General features: G+C 46.8%; 1 protein-coding gene across 1 annotated transcript in view; it reads left to right on the plus strand.

The window, feature by feature from the left end:
- The window catches only part of syt3 (synaptotagmin III), a 57,708-nt gene extending 35,464 nt beyond the window's left edge, over positions 1-22,244 (plus strand). Inside the window, exons 4-8 of the mRNA XM_080217307.1 lie at positions 648-768; positions 2,550-2,721; positions 16,025-16,154; positions 18,444-18,566; positions 22,068-22,244. Coding sequence (XP_080073433.1) covers positions 648-768; positions 2,550-2,721; positions 16,025-16,154; positions 18,444-18,542 — 522 coding nt within the window. The 3' untranslated portion in view covers positions 18,543-18,566; positions 22,068-22,244. The remainder of the gene's footprint in view (positions 1-647; positions 769-2,549; positions 2,722-16,024; positions 16,155-18,443; positions 18,567-22,067) is intronic.
- Positions 22,245-22,494: the final 250 nt, after the last annotated feature.

The raw sequence follows: 22,494 nt of genomic DNA on the forward strand, positions 1-22,494 counted from the left end.
AACGCTCTTGGAGGGGACACAGGGTTCGAATCCCACCGCGGCAGCCGAGGAAGTTTACATCCTATTCTACCTGTGACTTAAACACATTTAACGAGGTAGTCTCCACTGCTTCAATGGGCAGAGAATTCCAAAGATTCGCCACCCTCTGGGAGAAGACGTTCCTCCTCAACTCTGTTCTAAATTGACTCCCCTTTATTTTGAGGCCTAGTTCTTGTTTCCTTTCTAAGTGGAAATAATCTCTCTGCTTCCACCCTGTCTAGCCCCTTCATTATCTTATATGTGTCTCTTTAAGATCTCCCCTCATCCTTCTAAACGCCAACGAGTGCAGGCCCAATCTACTCAATCTCTCCTCATAGGCTAACCCCCTCATCTCCGGAATAATGGGCTGAATGGCCTGCTCCTGTCTGATCTCTTGATCCAATGGATGTTCCTACGAAAGGTGATGCAGGTTTGGGATAATTGGTCTAGAGTACAATTCAATCATTATCTCCCACTGGTCCAGTGGCCTTTTGGTCTTGCTTGCAGGTGAGTTGTCTCAGGAAGAAATACAGATGGAGGAATGTTTGTATCTCTAGCTGGACTGCGCCCAGGGTCGGGGTGGTCTGGGATCTTCCTTTGCCGTACTAATGTTTCCCTCTGTCCCCCAGGAGAAGGCTGATCTGGGCGAGATAAACTTCTCCTTGTGCTACCTCCCAACAGCGGGGAGACTCACCATCACCATCATCAAAGCCACCAACCTGAAGGCAATGGATTTAACCGGATTCTCAGGTACCTTCACTGCCGTGCGCACCAGAGGCCTCCTTCCTTCTGTTCCCCTCAAACCCTGCAGCGAGGGAAGAGGCCCCTCGGCCGATCGAGTCTGTGCTGTCTCCCCTCTGCCCTGACCCTGTAATCCCATGCATTTACCATGGCTAATCCACCAAGGCACCAGAGTGTGGCCACCAGGAGAATTTCAGAGAAACTTCATTGCGGTGTTAATGTAAGCCTTACTTGTGACTAATAAATAAACTAATAAATAAACTTTAACTTTAACCCACACATCTTTGGACGCTAAGGGGCAATGTAGCATGGCCAATCCATCCTAACCTGCACACCTTTGTCACTAAGGGGTAATTTAGCATGGCCAATCCACCTTAACCCTCACATCTTCAGAGCGTGGGAGAAAACCAGAGCAGACACAGGGAGAACATGCAAACTCCACACAGACAGACAGTGAGCCATGGCTGGAATTGAACCCAGGTCCCTGCAACATGATGCATCACTCACCCCTCCTCCACTCCGCCCGCCCCGCTCTCTCTCTCTCTCTCTCTCTCTCTCTCCCAGGGAACAGCTCCTACAGACACTGTTTACCCTTCTGATCATGAGCTCAGACAGCGAGTGTCAGGTGGCCATTGCTGACCAACCCCTGACCTCTGACCCCTTGATCTCCCATTCTCCCATTGGCCTATTTCATTAATGATGCAAAACTCCCCCAGTGGATGCTGGGTAGGCAATGACGATTTTCAATGGGGGCGAAAATGGGGTGAAGGGATAAGGGATGGGAAGTAAATGGTGTCCAGTGACCTGAGGTATGGATAGTCAATAACCTAAATTAATGAGGGGACAGACTAGAGGGGCTGAACAGCCTGTTCCCTTTGAATAATCGTAGGATTCCTGGCCTTACTCATTCTGCCCTTCACGTTCTGAGGGTGCTGAGATCAAGCCTGGCAAGGCCACTGCTACCTGTGCAGGATGGTAGGAGAGGTGATGGCCTAGTGGTATTATCACTGGACAATTAATCCAGAAACTCAGCTTAACGTTCTGGGGACCTGGGTTCGAATCCCACTACGGCAGAAGGAATTTGAATTCAATAAAAAATATCTAGAATTAAGAATCTACTGATGACCCATTGTTGAAAAAACCCATCTGGTTCACTAATGTCCTTCAGGGAAGGAAATCTGCTGTCTTCACCTGGTCTGGCCTACATATGACTCTAGAGCCATAGCAATATGGTTGACTCTTGGGGGAACATGATGGCACTATGCTGCCTCACAGCGCCAGGAACCGGGTTCAATTCCGGCCTCGGGTCCCTGTCTGTGTGGAGCTTGCACTTTCTCCCCATGTCTGCGTGGGTTTCCTCCAGGTGCTCAGGTTTCTTCCCACAGTCCAAAAATATGTAAGTTAAGTGGATTGGCCACGCTAAATTGCACCTTAGTGTCAGGGGGACTAGCTAAAGTAAAGACATGGGGATAGGGCCTGGGTGGGATGACGGTGGGTGCAGACTCGATGGGCCGAATGGCCCCCTTCTGCACTGTAGGAATTCCATGATTCAGCTGCCCCCCCAAGGGCAACTAGCAGTGGGCAATAAATGCTGGCCAGCCAGCGACATACATGTCCTACAGTGAATTTAAAAAAAGGGCCAGAGGTTGTACTTGAGGTTGGCTGGGACAGTCCCAGGTTTGGGGCAGTGCCATTATTCTGGCAGAGGCTGTGGGGGAAAGTGGAGAATCGAGACCCCAAAGGGCCCCAGCCTGAGTCTCAACTGACCCATTCCTTCCGTCTCTCGGCAGATCCCTATGTGAAGGCCTCGCTGATCTGTGAGGGGAGGCGCCTGAAGAAGCGGAAGACCTCGATAAAGAAGAACACCCTCAACCCGGTCTACAACGAGGCGTTGGTCTTTGACATTCCCAACGAGAACATGGATCATGTCAACGTCATCATCGCTGTCATGGACTACGACTGGTGAGGAACGCTTGAACCAAAGACGGGGTTGGGGGGGGGGAATCATCCCCGGAGTGGGCAAGAGGGCATTAGGGGAGGGGGGGAGGTGTTGATGGGCACCTATGACCGGATTCACCACCAGCGTCCATCTATACCTTGGCTGGCATCTGAGTTTTGTATTCACTCAGAGTGTTATGTAGAAAATCAAATCAGAGGAGGCCATTCGGCCCTCCGAGCCTGCTCCACCATTCATTGTGATCATGGCTGGTCACCCAACTCAATATCCTCAAACCCTCACCCCCTCCCCCCCAGTATCCTTTAGCACCCTGAGAGCGAAATCTAATTCCTCCTTGAAATCACACAATGTTTTGGCCTCAATTATTTCCTGTGACAGTGATATCCACACATTCGCCACTGTTTTGAAATTGGGGAGTCTGATTTCCTGTCTGGGAACCAGTATGCAACGACTCAAAGTGAAGTACTCCCCTTCATAATCTGTTAAAGTGAGTGTGAGAAGGGATAATATCTGCTTCAGCAACTTTCAGTGCTTAAATCAAAATAACTAACTGAGTCTCTGTCTCTCCCTCTGTTCAACTGTGACCCATAGTTCTGGACTCCCCCACCATTGGGAATATTCTTTCCAGCATACGTTGTCCATCCCTAATTGCACTTGAACTGAGTTTTAAAGTTTAAAAGTTTACCTATTCGTGTCACCAGTAGGCTTGCATTGACACTGCAATGAAGTTACTATGAAATCCCCCCAGTCACCACACACTTCAGCACCTGTTCGGGTACACTGAGGGGGAATTTTTGCTGCCTCACAGCACCAGGGACTCAGATTCGATTCCCGGCTTGGGTCACTGTCAATGTGGAGTTTGCACGTTCTCCCCGTGTCTGCATGGGTTTCCTCCAGGTGCTCTGGTTTCCTCCCACAGTCCAAGAGATGTGCTGCTTAGGTGGATTGGCCGTGCCAAATTCTTCCTTAGAGTCCCTGAACAGGTGCCGGAGTTTGGTGAAATTTCTCAGTAACTTCATTGGAGTATTAATGTAAGCCTTACTTGTGACTAATAAATTAAACTTTAAAACTTTAAATGTAACTTTTTCCCTGACGGGAGAAGGTGGAAGAGAGAATGTCCGGGGTGTGTGGAGTCCTTAATTAGTTGTTTTGCTGAGGCAGTGGGAAATGTAGACAGAGTCAATGGATGGGAGGCTGGTTTGTGCGATAGATTGAGCTTCATTCACGACCTTTCATTGCCCATCTCTAATTCCCCTTGAGAAGGTGATGCTGAGCCGCCTTCTTTCACTATGTGCTGATGGTGTGCCCACAATTTAGTTTATTTTATTAGTGTCACTGTAGGAGGAAACCGGAGCACCTGGAGGAAACCCATGCCGACACGGGGAGAACGTGCAGACTCCACACAGACAGTGACCCGAGCCGGGAATCGAACCCGGGTCCCTGGTGCTGTGAGGCAGCAGTGCTAACCACTGTGCTCGTGCTCTGAGGTCAACCGACTCAAGAACAGCTTCTTCCCGCTGCCATCAGACTTTTGAATGGACCTACCTTGCATTAAGTTGATCTTTCTCTACACCCTAGCTTTGACTGTAACACTACATTCTGTACTTAATTTCAACTTAATAGAGGTTTATAAGATGATGAGAGGGATTGATAGAGTGGACGTGCAGAGACTATTTCCTCGGGTGGATGTAACTGTTAATAGGGGGCATAACTATAAGGTTCATGGTGGGAGATATAGGAGGGATGTCCAAGGTAGATTCTTTACTCAGAGAGTGGTTGGGGTGTGGAATGCACTGCCTGCATTGATAGTGGAGTCGGACACTTTGGGAACTTTCAAGCAGCTCTTGGATAGGCACATGGAGCACACCAGAATGATAGGGAGTGGGATAGATTGATCTTGGGATTGGACATAGCTCGGCACAACATTGAGGGCCGAAGGGCCTGTACTGTGCTGTACTGTTCTATATATTCTCTCCTTTCCTTCTCTATGAATGGTATGCTTTGTCTGTATGGTGCGCAAGAAACAATACTTTTCACTGTAAGTTAGTACGTGTGACAATAATAAATCAAACCAAATCAAATCAAAATGCGAGCCTAGCCAGCCTTGCCCAATTACCATGACCTAATAAAAAGAAATCTGATACATTAATGAGGGGGAGGTTTAAACATCATAATGGAACAATTCGGTAGATTCAATTCGATTATAACAGGAGGTTTTTAATTTCATAAACACTGGATGTACTGAATAGCTGAAACCATAAAGGCAGGAACATTAAACAAAATGTGCTTGGCTGCATCTCTAGAACACCACGTTCCAGAACTGACCCGGATCTGAGCCTTCTAAATTTAATTATGAATAATGAGCCATAACTCGCGAACGGTCTGGGGGTACTTTACAAACAAGATTTGCGTTTGATTGAGGTTAAGTTCCCGAAGGAGGTGAGGAACAAGTTGTCCACGTCCTGTGATAAGATGCCGGTAGGTGAACTACAGACTGACAGAGGAAAGCGTTCAAAGGTGTATGTAGAACATTGAACAGTACCGCACGGTACAGGCCCTTTGGCCCTCAGTGTTGTGCCGAGCTATGTCCAAACCCAAGATCAAGCTATCCCCTCCCTATTATTCTGGTGTGTTCCATGTTCCTATCCAATAACCACTTGAAAGTTCCTAAAGTGTCCGACTCCACTATCACAGCAGGCAATGTATTCCACATCCCAACCACTCTCTGAGTAAAGAATCTACTTCAGACATCCATCCTATATCTCCCACCATGAACCTTATAGTTATGCCCCCCTAGTAACAGCTACATCCACCACCCGAGGAAATAGTCTCTGCACATCCACTCGATCTATCCCTCACATTGTCTTATAAACCTCTGTTAAGTCGCCTCACATCCTCCTCCACTCTAAAGAGAAAAGCCCCAGCTCCCTCAACCTTTCCTCATAAGACCTACCCTCCAAACCAGGCAGCATCCTGGTAAATCTCCTCGGCATTCTCTCCAATGCTTCCACATCCTTCTTATAGTGAGGTGACCAGAACTGAACACAATATTCCAAATCTGGTTTCACCAAGGTCCGGTATAGTTGCAGCATAACCCCACGGCTCTCAAACTCAAACCTCCTGTTAATAAACGCTAACACACTATAAGCCTTCTTCACGGCTCTATCCAGTTGAGTGGCAACTCAAGTGTTTTTGGATTCAACGCAGAGCAGCACACAAAACCCTGCAAGCCGCAAGTTTCACTGGTGCAGTTCGCATGCATAGCCAACAAATGAGGGAACAGAAGCAGTCCATGTTCAAATGCACCAAGATGTGTACAATATTCAGGCTTTGTCTGACAAAGTGCTGAGTAACATTCGTGCCATACAAATGCCAGGCAGTGACCATCACCAATCACAGAGACTCTAACCACCGCTCCCTGACACTCAACAGTGTGTACTTCACTGAATCCCCCACTGTCAACATCCTTGGGGTTACCATTGATGAGAAACTCACTGGACTCGCCACATAAACACAGTGGCTACAAGAGCAAGTCAGAGGCTAGGAATACTGTGGTGAGTAACTCACCTCCTAAGAACATAAGAAATAGGAGCAGGAGTAGGCCATCTGGCCCTTCGAGCCTGCCCCGCCATTCAATAAGATCATGGCTGATCTGAAGTGGATCAGTTCCACTTTCCCGCTTTCTCCCCATAACCCTTAATTCCCTTGTCCATCAGAAACCTATCTACCCGTGACTTAAATATATTTAGCGAGGTAGCCTCCACCACTTCAACGGGCAGGGAATTCCAGAGATTCACCACCCTTTGAGTGACGAAGTTCCTCCTCAACTCCGATCTAAACTGAACCCCCCCTTATCTTGAGGCTGTGCCCTCTAGTCCTGCTATCCTTTCTAAGTGGGAAGAATCTCTCTACCTCTACCCTATCCATCCCCTTCATTATCTTATACGTCTCTATAAGATCCCTCCTCATCCTTCTAAACTCCAACGAGTACAGACCCAGTCTATTTAGTCTCTCTTCATAGTCCAACCCCCTCATCTCCGGTATCAGCCTAGTGAACCTCCTCTGCACTCCCTCCAAGGCCAATATATCCTTGCGCAAGTGCGGCGACCAAAACTGCACACATTACTCCAGCTGCGGCCTCACCAGTGCCCTGGACAATTGCAGTTCCTGACTCCCCAAAGCCTGTCCACCATCTACAAAGGCACACTCAGGAGTGTGATGGAATACTCCCCACTTGCCTGGATGGGCGCAGCTCCAACAAGACTCAAGAAGCTTGACTCCATCCAGGAGAAAGCAGCCCCACTTGATTGGCACCACATCCACAAACATCCACTCCTTCCACCACTGACGCTCAGTAGTACCATCTACAAGATGCACTGCAGCAATTCACCAAAGATCCTTAGACAGCACCTTCCAAACCCATGACCACTTCCAGCCAGAAGGACAAGGACAGCAGAGACATGGGAACACCACCACCTGCAAATTCCCTTCCAAGTAACTCACTGCCCTGACTTAGAAATATATCGGCCGTTCCTCCGCAGTCGCTGGGTCAAAATCCCGGAATTGCCTCCCTATCGGCATTGTGGGTCAACCCTCAGCACGTGGACTGCAGCGATTCAGGAAGGCAGCTCACCCCCACCTTCACAAGGGGCAACAAGGGATGGGCAATAAATGCTGGTGCAGCCAGTAATGCCCATGTCCCACGAATGAATTTTAAAAAAGGCAGCATCAAATGAAAAGATGTGCACAAAAATACAAAGGATGGCAGCGTGCCAACAAACTGGAGTAGGAACAAAGAGCGACAAAAAAAAGCACAAAGAGGAAATATGATCAAAAAAAAAGCTCCTTATGGAATGTCAAAGCACAAGTTTCTAAAAATATGTTAAGAGACAAAAAGGTGGGTAAAGTTGACTGAGGACCCACTAGAGCAAGAAAGAGGAAGATGGAGACTGAGAGAAATGACTGACTTATTAAATCAAGCAGTGTATGTCTATTTTTTCAGTGGCAGATGGGGGCAAAAAGACACCAAATTAAAAATCAGTCGGGGGGAGAAATTTATTGAATGGAATGTAAGCGCAGAAATGGAGAAAATAATGGGACTTAAGCTAAGCAGATGGTCGGACTAGTTCTGAGTGTCTCACCTCAGGAAGGACATATTCACTTAAGGCAGCAGATTTACCAGAATAATAGAAACAGGAGCAGGTGTCATCCATTCGGCCCTTGGAGTCTGTTCCGTCATTCAGTATGACCGTGGTTGTTCCTTTATCTTAGCATCATGCCCCTTGACACCTTTAAAGTCTAGAAATCAATCTAATTCTTTCTTCGATACGTTCAGTGACTTGGCCCCCACTGCTTTCTGCGGCAGACAATTCCACAGACTCATCAGTCTCTGAGTGACGAGCTTTCTCCTCATCTCATGTCGAGGTTTTATAAAGTGGAGATGCCGGCGTTGGACTGGGGTAAACACAGTGAGAAGTCTGACAACACCAGGTTTAAGTCCAACCGATTTATTTGATGGTAAACTCACAAGCTTTCGAGGTTTCCCTCTTCGTCAGATGGATGGAGAGTTCTGGCCTCTGTAATCAGTAATCTGTAAACTGTCTGTGCTGTCATATACTCTGTCTGAGGCCAGAGCTCTCCATTCACCTGACGAAGAGGGAAACCTCGAAAGCTTGTGAGTTTACTATCAAATAAATCGGTTGGACTTAAACCTGGTGTTGCCAGGCTTCTTACGAGGTTTTATAAAACCATTGTAAGGCCGCACTTGGAATATAGTGTTCAATTCTGGTCACCACACTACCAGAAGGATGTGGAGGCTTTGGGAAGGGTACAGAAAAGATTGACCAGGATGTTGCCTGGTTTGGTGGGCATTAGCTGTGAGGAGAGGTTGGAGAAACTTGGTTTGTTCTCACTGGAACGACGGAGGTTGAAGGGCGACCTGACAGAACTCTACAAGATTCTGAGGGGCACGGACAGAGTGGATAGTCAGAAGTTTTTTCCCAGGGTGGAGGAGACAATTACTAGGGGGCACAGGTTTAAGGTGCGAAGGGCAATGTTGAAAGTAAAGTTTATTTATTAGTCACAAGTAAAGCTTACATTAACACTGCGATGAAGTTACTGTGAAATTCCCCTAGTCGCCACAGTCCGGTGCCTGTTGGGATCAAAGCACCCTAACCAGCAGATCTTGCAAAATGTGGGGGTGAAACTGGAGAACCCGGAGGAAACCCACGCAGACACGGGGAGGACGTGCAAACTCCAGACAGACAGTGGCCCAAGCTGGGAATCGAACCCGGGGCCGTGGCGCTATGAAGCAGCAGTGCTAACCACTGTGCCATCGTGCCATTGTTTAAAGGAGATGTATGAGGGAGTCTTTTTAGGATGTGGAGATGCTGGTGTTGGACTGGGGTAAACACAGTAAGAAGTCTCACAACACCAGGTTAAAGTCCAACCAGTTTATTTGACATATAATAAATAGTAATTAGTAATAAATATCACCTTGGCTTCAGCAAGTTAGGGGTGCTCTAGATGATGGAAAATTTGACAGTTTTGCGGTGCTGTTATGTTCTCCAACAGGGATATTCAAAACCATAGGGTTCGTATTCTTAAAACTTGAGCCCGGCTATTCAGTGGTGAAATCAAGAAACCTTTTCTCCATGTAAAGGAACGTAGGAGTAGGCCATTCAGCCCATCGAGCCTGTCCCACCATTCAACATGATCATGACTAATCAGACAATCTTTTGCACACACTATGCCCATAACCACTGATGTTACCACTAGACTATTAATCCAGAAACTTAGCGAATGTTCTGGGGGACCTGGGTTCGAATCCCGCAGATTGTGGAGTTAGAATTCAATAAAAGAAATCTGGAATTAAGAATCTACTGTTGGCGCATTGTCGATTGTCGGAAAAACCCATCTGGCTCCGTTTAGGGAAGGAAATCTGCCATCCTTACCTGGTCTGGCCTACATGTGATGTAGCTCTTGGGGAAAAAGCAGGATTAGGCAATTGAGTTGGATGATCAGCCAGGATCGTGATGAATGGCGGAGCAGGCTGGAAGGGCCGAATGGCCTCCTCCTGCTCCTATGTTTCTATGTTTCTCTCTTGATCAGACTGTCCCGCTATTCCCAGTCTGGCGAACCTTCCTTGCGCTCCCTCTATGGCAATGCTATCCCTGCTGAGGGGATTAAAACAGCCCACAGCATTCCCGGTGTGGCCTAACCAAGGGATTTGACCAGCATCCCCCCCCCCTGCGCTGGCTCCCCCACAGATCAGGAGCGCGCAGGACTGAAGTACAAATGAAACTGGAGCAGAATGTTTTCTTAAAATAACTGAAAAGGGAATGCAGTCTGAAGCAACCTACATAAACATAGTCCACGGGCTCCACAAGATCGCAAAGAGGGCAGGTTAGACTCCCACCTGCCTGCTCGTGTCGACTGCACAGGCAGCAAATAGGCCATGAACTGTGACTTGTCGGTCTAGTGGCGTGATTCTCACTTTGGGTGTTAAAATCAGAAAAAATTTGTGAGAGGTCTCAGATTCAAATCCCGGATGAGCCCTTTGCTGTAGGGATGGAACGGTGGCTCAGTGGTTAACACTGCAGCCACACAGCGCCAGGGACCCGGGTTCAGTTACTGGCTTGGGTGACTGCCTGCGCGGAGCCTGCACAATCTCCCCATGTCTGTGTGGGCTTCCTCCGGGTGCTCCAATTTCCTCCGAAAGACGTGCTGGTTAGGATGCACTGGCCATGCTAAATTCTCCCTCAGTGTACCCAAACAGGTGCTGGGGTGTGACAACTGGAGGGAATTTCACAGTAACTTCATTACAGTGTTAATGTAAGCCCTACTTGTGACTAATAAATAAACTTTACTTCTTAAAAGTTATGGCAGGTAATTGGTTTGATAACAGACTCAACTGACCGCTAATTATTTGGTAGCACAGAGCTCGAGTATTGCTGAAAAGACATATTCTGTCAAAGCTTTTTGTCTTGCACCCATCAGGACAATTGCAAGAATACCGTTGTCAGGGGAAACAACGACTTTGAAATGTGTGAGAAGAAAGTGCCAGTTGGTTGGCAAGTGGACTCTGATTGGTAGAGGCATTGCCATGGGGAGTGCACCAGTTGATGGACTGACAGTTAACTGCCAAGCATTGTTTGAAACTTAAACCAGGTAGTTTCGCTATGGTTGCTGAGGGCACTGCCTTGTGGAATGGACCAGCAAATGGCTGTCACGTATTTTTTTTATCTGAAACAGGTACATTGTGTTCTTTCTGTCTCCAAAGAACAGGGCCCTGTGCATTAATATATGTAGCTTCCAAAAAAAGCCACACTGCGTGACTGATTGATGATCTTAAACTGTTATCAGTGAAATTTTTAGCTGACTGCGGATCATTTAGCAAATGTTGTCCAATCACAGAATCACATGGAATGTTGGACAGTGTGTTAGTGAAGGGACAAACAGATAGACACACATACACACTCACACTTACACAGACAGATACACACACACTCACACATACACACACTTACACACACACTCACACACAGATACACTCACACATACACACACTTACACAGATACACACACACTCACACTCACACATATACAGATACACACACACTCACACTTACAGAGACAGATAGACACATACACACACTCACACTTACACATACAGATCCACACACATTCACACTTACAGAGACAAATATATGCACACACATACACATACACACTCACACTTACACATACAGATACACACATACATAAACACACAGACATTCACACCTACACACATTCACACACATACAGACACACACATAGTCCCACACACACACATGCACACACACACACACACACGTGCACACACACACACACACGTGCACACACACACAGTCACACATGCACGCACAGATAGACACACTTGCATTCACACACACACACACGCACACACACACTCACAGGTACACACACACTCACAGATACACATCCACACACACACCTGCACACACTCACAGTCACACATGCACAGACACACATGCACACACACACATGCACACAAACACACACATACACGCACACACAGATAGACACACATGCATTCACACACACACATGCACACACAGACACACAGTCACATATGCACATGTATACACACACACACACTCTCACACAGTCACACATGCAATCACATACACACACATGCACGCGCACACACACACACACACACACACACACACACACACACAGAAACAAAGCAACAAAGCATCAGAAATCAGATGTTAGGTAATCAATGAGAAAGAAAAACCTGGAGAGAAGCGTGTGTCTGAAATGTGAATTTTGGAATAATACACAGACAATCTCGCTCCAATCCTTTGTTTGTGTCAAACACTTGCGAATCTATTAAAGATTAAATACTGCAGCTTGTCACGACCAATACTTGAGATTACAAAGGATGTTTTACAATGGTGCATTAAGACCTCTCCCAATGTCGGTTTCTTTATTCACAAGCCACAGGTTAGATTGGCCTTGTTTTTCTTCAGTTAAAAGGCTGGTTACATCAGCTCCTCCACGACCTTCGCTTTTACAGAAGGTATTATTAACTCGGCATACCGAACACTCTGCAGAACGACCTGAGAACGTTATATAAGCTACCTTACCTGTTCTTATACGGATAGACTCACCAGGAGATTTCAAGATTTGACAGATTCATCATCAGTGCGGAGTTTGTGAAAAACTTGGAAGAATTGTATTTAAATGTTTATTTGTTAGTGTCACAAGTCGGCTTACATTGACACTGCAATGAAGTTACTGTGAAAATCCCCCAGTTGCCACACTCCGGTTCGGGTACACTGAGGGAGAATTTAGCACAGCCAATGCACCCTAACCAGTATGTCTTTCGGACTGCGTGGGAAACCAGAGCACCCGGAGGAAACCCATGCAGACACGGAGAGAATGTGCAAAGACAGTGATCCAAGCCAGGAATTGAACCTGGGCCCCTGGCGCTGTGAGGCAGCAGTGCTAACCACTGTGCCATCCCAAATTTCACTCAAAATGGAATTTGAATAAAGTTTATTTATTTATTAGTCATAAGTAAGGCTTACATTAACTCTGCAATGAAGTTACTGTGAAATTCCCCTAGTCGTCACACTCTGGCACCTGTTTGGGTCAATCCACCTAACCAGCACGCCTTCCAGACTGTGGGAGGAAACTGGAGCACCCGGAGGAAACCCACACAGATATGGGGAGAATGTGTAAACTCCACACAGACAGTGACCCGAGCCGGGACTCGAACCCTGGTTCCTGAAGCTTAACCACTGTGCCACCAAATATGACCTTATCTAAATTATAACTTCTTTAACACCTGTATATCCCAGCCCACACCCACATTATTGCAATTCAAAGAAGCCTACAGCCCCTCCTTCCTACCTGAGGGAAGCTAAAGGCTGTTCCTGTGCGGATACGTCGCCTCGCCCTCACTCCGGGGATGGTGGGACTGATGTATGAGGAGGGATTGACTAGGTTAGGAGAGCTGTCGGACACTCAGCGCTTACCTCTTCACTAACTGGCGCGCCCGAATCGGACTTTTGTAGAGCACGTCTCCTTTGCGCCGATTCTGGATGGGTGAACGCGGTGGTAAAGGGGTAAGTGTCGGTCAGGTTGGGCGTGCAGCCCATTCAGTCAAGTTAAGTGCACCCAAATGCATTTAAATGGCCGTCGCGCCCGTTTCGGGTACAGTCCCGATCGCGGCTATTTTTCCAGCCTTGGTAAAGGGGGAACCAGCGCGGGGGATTGCACTATTCGCCTCACACCCAACTTTACCCCAAGTTTCCGCACCCAAAAGCAGGTGTAAAGTGACAGTATAACTGCGCCCCTGGTGTGGACTGCCAACTGGAAGCGCTTTGCCTGCTGTTGTCGGACTTGTAAATAAAGGGATTTGGATGAAGGGACTTTTTCAGCCTCTGAGGACTTATTACAGAGGGTAAGCAGGGGGTGGGCGAAGGCGTTGGGGGGGGTGGCTGAGGCGCGGGGAGGGAGGTTGAGGCTCAATATCAGAAAGAGTGGAATGGAAAGCGTTTTAATAATGATTCTGGTGATCTGTCAGTGGGAGTTGCCCTCAAGGAGGGAACGGCAGCTCATCACAACTAAAGCTTCTTCTCTCCTCAAGGACGTTTTATTTCATAGCATTCAAAACTCTCCTGATAGATGTTTGGAATAAGGCAGAATGGTAAATGGGCAAGAAAGCTCAGAGTGCAATAAAGTGGGATTTGTCTGTGAGCTTGGTCTGAAGAGAAGTGTTCCTGTGTATTTCTTTCTCTACAATAACCTTTCCCTCAGCCAATGTCACTGCGAACATTGTCCTCAATGTTGTTTGGGGCTTGCTTTGCGCAATCTCTCCCACGTTACATCAGGGAGCACACTTCTAAGAAGCGCTTGTTTAAGGTTTATTTATTATTGCCACAGGTAGGCTTGCATTAACACTGTAATGAAGTTATTGTGAAAATCCTCCAGTCGCCACACTCCGGCGCCCGTTCGGGTAACGCTGAGGGAGAATTTAGCACCAAACCAGCCCGTTTTTTGGACTGTGGGAGGAAACTGGAGCACCTGGAGGAAACCCACGCAGACACGGGGAGAACATGCTGACTCCACACAGACAGTCATGAGAGGGATATGGAGCAGAGACAGCACAAAGAGGACAAACTGCTCACTGAAGGAGGAGGAGGATGTTAGAATGTAACCAAGTTAAAAAAGAAAATTATTTATTAGTCACAAGTAAGCTGATGTTAACACTGCAATGAAGTTACTGTGGAAATCCTAGTCACCACACTCCGGCGCCTGCTCGGGTACACTGAGGGAGAATTTAGCACAGCCAATATAGCCTAACCTACACATCTTTGGACACTAAGGGGCAATTTAGCATGGCCAATCCACCTAACCTGCACATCTGCAGAATTCCCTGCCCAATGAAGCAGTTGAGGCAGCCTCATTGAATGTTTTTAAGGCAAGGGTAGATAAATTTTTGAACAATAATGGAACTAAGGGGTATGGTGAGCGGGCGGGTAAGTGGAGCTGAGTCCACGAAAAGATCAGTCATGATCTTACTGAATGGCAGAGTAGGCTCGAGGGGCCGGATGGTTCATTCATTCTTCTAGTTCTTCTGTTATTTTGCATCTGAGTTTGACCGATATTGCCTTGCAGTCTCACTCCCACAGCTTTAAATTCAGGCTAGTTTTTTGATTTGATTTATTATTGTTACATGTATTAGCATACAGTGAAAAGGATTGTTTCTTGCATGATGTAGTAGACAAAGCATACTGTTTATAGAGAAGGAAACAAGACAGTGCAGGATGTAGTAGCGAAGGTGTAGAGAAGGATCGACTTAATGTGAGGTAGGCCCATTCAAAAGTCTGACAGCAGCAGGGAAGAAGTTATTCTTGAGTCGATTGGTAGGTGATCTCAGATTTTTGTATCGTTTTCCCGACGGAAGAAGGTGGAAAAGAGAACGCCTGGGGAGTGTGGGGTCCTTAATTATGCCGGCTGCTTTTCCAAGGCAGTGGGAAGTGTAGACAGAATCAATGGATGGGAGGCTGATTTGCGTGATGGATTGGGCTACATTCACAACCTTTTGTAGTTCCTTGCAGTCTTGGTCAGAGCAGGAGCCCACACCAAGCAGTGATACAACCAGGAAAGAATGCTTTCTATGGTGCATTTGTAAAAGTTGGTGAGAGTCTTGGCTGACATACCAAATTTCCTTAGTCTCCTGAGAAAGTGGAGGCTTAGGTGGGCTTTCTTAACTATAGGTTAAGAGGTGACTTAATAGAGGCACATAAGATGATCAGAGGATTAGATAGTGTGGATAGTGTGAACCTTTTTCCTTGGATGGCGATGGCTAGCACGAGGGGACATAGCTTTAAACTGAGGGGTGACAGATCTAGGACAGATGTCAGTGGGATGTTCTTTACTCAGAGAGTAGTAAGAGTATGGAATGCCCTGCCTGCAACAGTAGTGGATTCGCCAACATTAAGGGCATTTAAATGGTCATTGGATAAGCATATGGATGATATTGGAATAGTGTAGGTTTGATGGGCTTTAGATTGTTTCACAGGTTGGTGCAACATCGAGTGGCAGGAGGCCCTGTACTGTGCTGTAACATTCTATGTTCTAGTGTCAGCATAGGCAGATTGTTGGTGATCTGGACACCTAAAATCTTGAAGCTGTCGACACTTTCTACTTCATCCCCGTTGATGTAGACAGGGGCATGTTCTCTACGTTTCCCGCTGACCACTTCTCTCTCTCTCTCTCTTTCTGTAGCATCGGTCACAACGAGGTCATCGGGATGTGTTGCGTGGGCAATGACGCTGATGGGCCGGGTCGAGAGCACTGGACCGAAATGTTGGCCAACCCACGCAAGCCCATTGAACAATGGCATCAGTTGATTGAGGTGAGCAACGAGCTGTCCCCATAACTCTTCTCCGATTGAGAAATTGGTCGCGTTTAATGACCCAGGCCAGGAACTCCAAGATGTTTGATGAAGATAACCTCGATCGTAAGGCGGTGGGGGAGGTTAGTTTTTATGGCCTTGCACATCCCAAAACCGTAAATTCCTACCTGAGGTCAATGGATTTTTCCATTGTCCGTCCTTCTCCCCATTTCCATTCTCGTGGCAGGTGGTGCGGTAAAATTCCAGTGTAACTTCTTACCTTTCAATTTGGAACAGGTCAGCGTAACATCTTTCACTCCAGGTATCATTTAAGTGACCCACGAGGAAGCTTTTATCAAACAAAGTTTATTTAAGAGTTAAAGTATGCGATAAATGAGCACAACTTTTACTAATTGCTAAAAAAAAACAACCAGGAAATGTATAAACCTTAACAGCTAAATTTACCATTCCAAGTCAAACAACCTCCATAAGTGCAGAAAAGGATGCTACCGGGACTTGACGGTTTGAGTTGAGGCTGAATAGACTAAGACCTTTTTCTCTGGAGTGTAGGAGGCTGAGGGGTGATCTTATAGAGGTCCACAAAATAATGAGGGACACAGATCAGCTAGATAGTCAATATCTTTTCCCAAAAGTAGGGGAGTCAAAAACTCGAGGGAATAGGTTTAAGGTGAGAGGGGAGAGATACAAAAGTGTCCAGAGGGGCAATTTTTTCCACACAGAGAGTGGTGAGTATCTGGAACAAGCTGCCAGAGGTAGTAGTAGAGGTGGGTACAATTTTGTCTTTTAAAAAGCATTTAGATAGTGACATGGGTAAGATGGGTATAGAGGGATATGGGCCAAATGCAGGCAATTGGGATTAGCTTAGGGGTTTTAAAAAAAAGGCAGCATAGACAGGTTGGGCCAAAGGGCCTGTTTCCATGCTGTGAACCTCTGTGACTCTCTGACTCCCCTAAACATACACTGTGCACAAAAGCAAATATGCTCGCGAGATGCAAGATTTTGCAGCTCTTTAGCACCTGCTGTGAATTGGAAATGTTGGATTAAAACTCTGAGTTTTCCCAATCCTGGAATATTCAGCATGCATCTGGAGAGAGACAGAGAGACATTGTCTTCCTCCCAGTAACTTCTAACAGCAACTCCCAGACAGTGGAATTTTCAACTCCAGAGAGATATAGGATGCAGGAAACACTGCTTTGTGTCTACAGTCCAAATAGCTTCTGAACCAAAGCTAAAACCTTGGGCGTTGCTGTAAGGGAAGAAAACCTAACCATCTTGGTATCACCTGACCTGTCAATCATCCCCAAATCAAGCTCCGCACAACAATCCCCAAGGATCATAAAATCCCAGGACATTGCGTCAGGCCAGATTCAAAATAAATGTGTTGTCCGTTATATCGTTTCAGACATCAGGGCAACAAAAATAAAATACCAGGGCCTGTTTTGAAAAGACTGCAGAGAAGGCAGCACGGTGGCACAGTGGCTAGCACTGCTGCCTCACAGTGCCAGGGACCCGAGTTCGATTCCGGTCTCTGATCACTGTCTGTGCGGAGTTTGCATGTTCTCCCCGTGTCTGTGTGAGTTTCCTCCCACAGTCTGAAGATGTACAGGTTAGGTGAATTGGCCATGCTAAATTGCCCCATATTGTCCAAGGATGTGTAGGTTAGGTGGATTGGCCATGCTAAATTGTCCCTTAGTGTCCAAAGATGAGCAGGTTAGGAGAATTGGTCATGCTAAATTGCCCCTTAGGGTCCAAAGATGTGCAGGTTGGGTAGATTGGCCATGCTAAATTGCCTCTTAGGGTCTAAAGATGTCCAGGTTAGGTGATTGGCCATGCTAAATTGCCCCTTAGTGTCCAAAGATGTGCAGGTTAGGTGGATTGGCCATGCTAAATTGTCCCTTAGTGTCCAAAGATGTGCAGGTTGGGTAGATTGGCCATGCTAAATTGCCCCTTAGTGTCCAAGGATGTGCAGGTTAGGTGGATTGGCCAGGCTAAATTGTCCTTTAGTGTCAGGGGCAGTAGCAGGGTAAATATGTTGTGTTACAGGGATTGGGTTTGGGTGGGATTGTTGTTGGTGCAGATTCGATGGACCAAATGGCCTCCTTCTGCACTGTAAGGATTCTATGATTCTGGAAACATGAATAAGCCACATTTCCTAAAAGCACTGTAACATCATTGGCGTTTGACACGGAGGGTCGGGGGTGAGGCGAATCTTAACGATCTGCTGTCTCTTGCTTTGAACTCATTGCAATTTTCCATCTCTGCCCTTCCCCCATTTTATTTCTCCCTCAGGAAAAATTAATGAATAGTTACCTGACGAAGAGTTATACCACCAGCACTGGTGCCAACAAACCAGTTAGCATTGTGGTAGAGAGCCCACATTCAGACTGAGCGTCTAACTCTGCATCATTAAAGGTGAGTGCCTCCTTCCACCTTGTATTCATTAGTTTTAGCGTTTTGGTGTCCTTATCTGAGGAAGGATGTTCTTGCTATTGAGCGAACGCAGCAAAGGTTCCCCAGACTGATTCCTGAGATGGCAAGTCTGTCATACGAGGAGAGGCTAAGCCGTTGAGGATGATATTCGCTGAAGTTCAGAAGCGTGAAAAGAGAACTCACCGAAACTTATAAAATTGGCACTGCTGCCTTGCAGCGCAAGGGACCTGGGTTCGATTCCCGGCTTGAGTCACTGCCCATACGGAGTCTGCACATTCTCCCCGTGTCTCCATGGGTTTCCTCCGGGTGCTCCGGTTTCCTCCCATAGTCTAAAAGACCTGCTGGTTGGCCGTGCTAAATTCTCCCTCGGTGTACCCCAACAGGCGCCGGAGTGTGGCCACTCAGGGATTTTTCACTTCATTGCACTGTTAATATAAGCCTACGCGTGACACTAATAAATAAACTGTAAACTTAAACCATTGTCATTTGTCGGAAAAACACACTAATGTCTCACAACACCAGGTTAAAGTCCAACAGCTTTATTTGGTATCACGAGCTTTTGGAGCGCTGCCCCTTCATTAGGTGATTGGGGCAATGTCCTTTAGGGAAGGAAATCTGCCATCCTTAACCAACCTGGCCTATATGTGACTCCAGGGCCACAGCAACGTGGTTGACTCTCAACTGCCATCAGGCAACTAGGGATGGGCAATAAATGCTGGCCCAGCCAGCGATGCTCATGTCCCACGAATGAATAAAAAAAACTTCAACTTAAAGTTCTTGCTATAGAGGGAGTACAGTGAAGGTTTACCAGGCTGACTCCTGGGATGGCAGGTCTGTCATATGAGGGGAGATTAAGTTGGTTAGGATTATATTCACTGGAGTTTAGAAGAGTGAGAGGGGATCTGATAGAAGCTGATAAAACTCTAACAGGGTTAGACAGGGTAGATTCAGAAAGAATGTTCCCGATGGTTGGAGGAGTCCAGAACTAGGGGTCATAGTTTGAGGATAAGGAGATAAACCTTTTAGAACTGAGGTGAGGAGAAATTTCTTCACCCAGAGAGTGGGGAATGTGTGGACTTCACTCCCACAGAAAGTAGTTGAGGTCAAAACATTATGTGATTTCAAGAAGAAATTAGATATCGCTCTTGGGGCTAAAGGGATCAAGGGATTTGTGGGGAAGGGGGGTGATCAGGATATTGAATTTAATGATCAGCCATGATCAAAATGAATGGCAGAGCAGGATCGATGGGCCGAATGGCCTACTCCTGCTTCTAGTTCCTGTGTTTCAATGTTACAAAAAATGTGATTGCGGTTGAGAGGGTACAGAGGAGTTTTATGGGGATAAGAATATTCGATTGATGCCTGGAATGAATGGGGAGTCATATGTGGAGAGTCTAATGTGGACAGACTTGGCTTGTTTCCACTGGAGTGCAGGAGAGTGAAGGGGGAGACTTGATTGAGGTTTATGAGATGCTGAACGATCTCGGCAAAGTGGACGTAGAAAGGATGTTTCTCTAGTGGGTGACTACAGAGAACTAGTTTGCCTCAGTGATGGTGACCAATATTATTGATTATTGTAAGAATCTATCTCTTTCTCACTAATATCCTTTAGGAAGGAAATCTACCGTTCTTGGCCTACATGTGACTCCAGATCCCAAAGCAATGTGGTTGATTCTTAACTGCTCCTCTGAAGTAGGAACATGGAAAATCAGAGCAGGAAGAGGCCATTTGGCCCTTCAAGCCTGCCCCACCATTCATTATGATCATGTCTTATCAACTCAATAGCCTGATCCCGCCTTCACCTCATATCCATTGAGCCCCTTTGCCTCAAGTGCGATATCTAATTGCCTCTTGAAAATATTCAGTGTTTTGACCTCAACTACTTTCTGTGGTAGTGAATTCCACACATTCACCACCCACTGGGTGAAGAAATTTCTCCTCACCTCAGTCCAAAATGATCTACCCTCTATGCTCAGACTGTGGCCCCTGGTTCTGGAAACCCCCACTATCAGGAACATCCTTCTTTCATTTACCCTGTCTAGTCTTGTTAGAATTTTATAGGTTTCTATGAAATTACCTCTCATTCTTCTAAACTCCAGCGAATACAATCCTATCTGACTCAATCTCTCCTCGTACATCAGTCTTGCCATCCCAAGAATCAGCCTAGTAAACTTCCCTGCACTCGGTCTAGAGCAAGAACTTCCTTCCTCAGGGAAGGAGACCAGAACAAGATGAGAATACAAGAGCAGAGATGTACTGCTGAGGCTTTATAAGGCTCTGGTCAAATATGTCTATATAAGTAACAGGCAGCAGTGAGGGGATGGGTTGGGGTTGGGAAATCTAATCCCACTCATTACCAATAGGGCCTGGGCCGTTTTGTGGTCGGTGTAGACTCGATGGGCCAAGTGGCCTCCTTCTGCACTGTCGGGCTTCTACAATGGGAGGTTGGTTTGCATGTTGGACTGGGTTGATTCTTGACACTATACCGACACAACATACCATTCATAGAGTACATAGGGGAGAAGGAAAGGAGAGGTTGCAGAGTGTAGTGTTACATTCATAGCTAGGGTGTAGAGAAAGATCAACTCAGTATAAGGTGGGACCATTCAAAAGTCTGATGGCAGCAGGGAAGAAGCTGTTCTTGAGTCGGTTGGTACGTGACCACAGACTTTTGTACCTTTTTCCCAACAGGAGGAGATGGAAGAGAGACTGTCTGGGTGCGTGGGAGTCCTTTATTATGCTGGCTGCTTTTTCAAGGCAGTAAAAAGTGTAGACAGAGTCAGTGGGTGGTGTCCAAAGATGTGCGAGTTAAGTGGATTGGCCATGCTAAATTGCCCCTTGATGTCCAAAGATGCGCACGTTAGGTGGATTGGCCATGCTAAATTGCCCCTTAGTGTCCAAAGATGCGCAGGTTAGGTGGATTGGCCATGCTAAATTGCCCCTTAGTGTCCAAAGATGTATAGGTTAGGAGGATTAGCAGGATAAATATGTGGGGTTAAGGGGATAGGGCCTGGGTGGGATGCTCTGTCGGAGAGTCAGTGCAGACCCAATGGGCCAAATGGCCTCCTTAAGCACTGCAGGGATTCTGTGATGCTGTGTCACCCCACTGGCACTATACAGACACAACATACCATTCATAGAGTACATAGGGGAGAAGGAAAGGAGAAGGTGCGGAATGCAGTGTTATAGTCATAGCTAGATTGTAGAGAAAGATCATCTTAATGCAAGGTAGGTCCATTCAAATGTCTGATGACAGCAGGGAAGAAGCTGTTCTTGAGTCTTGCGGTATTGGTCAGAGCAGGAGCCGTACTGAGCAGGGATATATCCGGAATGGATGCTTTCTATGGCGCATCTGCAAATGTTGGTGAGAGACTGAGAGATAGCAATCGGTTTCTGTGTTAAATTGGGACACTCATGATCTAATTGACTTCAATTTTATCAAACCCCCTTTTCTTCTCTCTCTCTGTCTCTCTCCCCCCGCAGGGAACACAAGAAGCCAGCAGTGCTCTTTCACTTTTCTTCAGTTTAAAAAAAAAAATCCTTTCTTCATCCCCGACGGAGAGAGTGGGGGGGAAACGTGCAAATCCTGCATCCTGGACGGAGGAGAGCGAGCGAGAGGGCAGTGGGCATTGAAGGAAGCGGGTAGACTTCTAGATTAACTCCTGGTTCATTCAAAAACCGCTTTCGATCGGCAAGGGACAGGCGTTTTTTTTTTGCGAGGAGGTGGGGGGGGAGGGGGGCATGTCCAGGAGCCTATGTCGATACCAACTCCCCGTGCCGAAAACCGAGGTGAAAGTTTCGAGAGGGATGCGACTACGAATTTTCGGAGCAGAAAAAAAGACTTCATTTCGAATGCATGTCTCACCATGTATGTCGTGGATGTGTGTGTGTGTGTGTGTGTGTGTGTGTG

This window comes from Carcharhinus amblyrhynchos, chromosome 35 (genome assembly GCF_965287045.1).
Source record: "Carcharhinus amblyrhynchos chromosome 35, sCarAmb.v2.hapA, whole genome shotgun sequence".
Classification (NCBI taxonomy): Eukaryota; Metazoa; Chordata; class Chondrichthyes; order Carcharhiniformes; family Carcharhinidae; genus Carcharhinus; species Carcharhinus amblyrhynchos.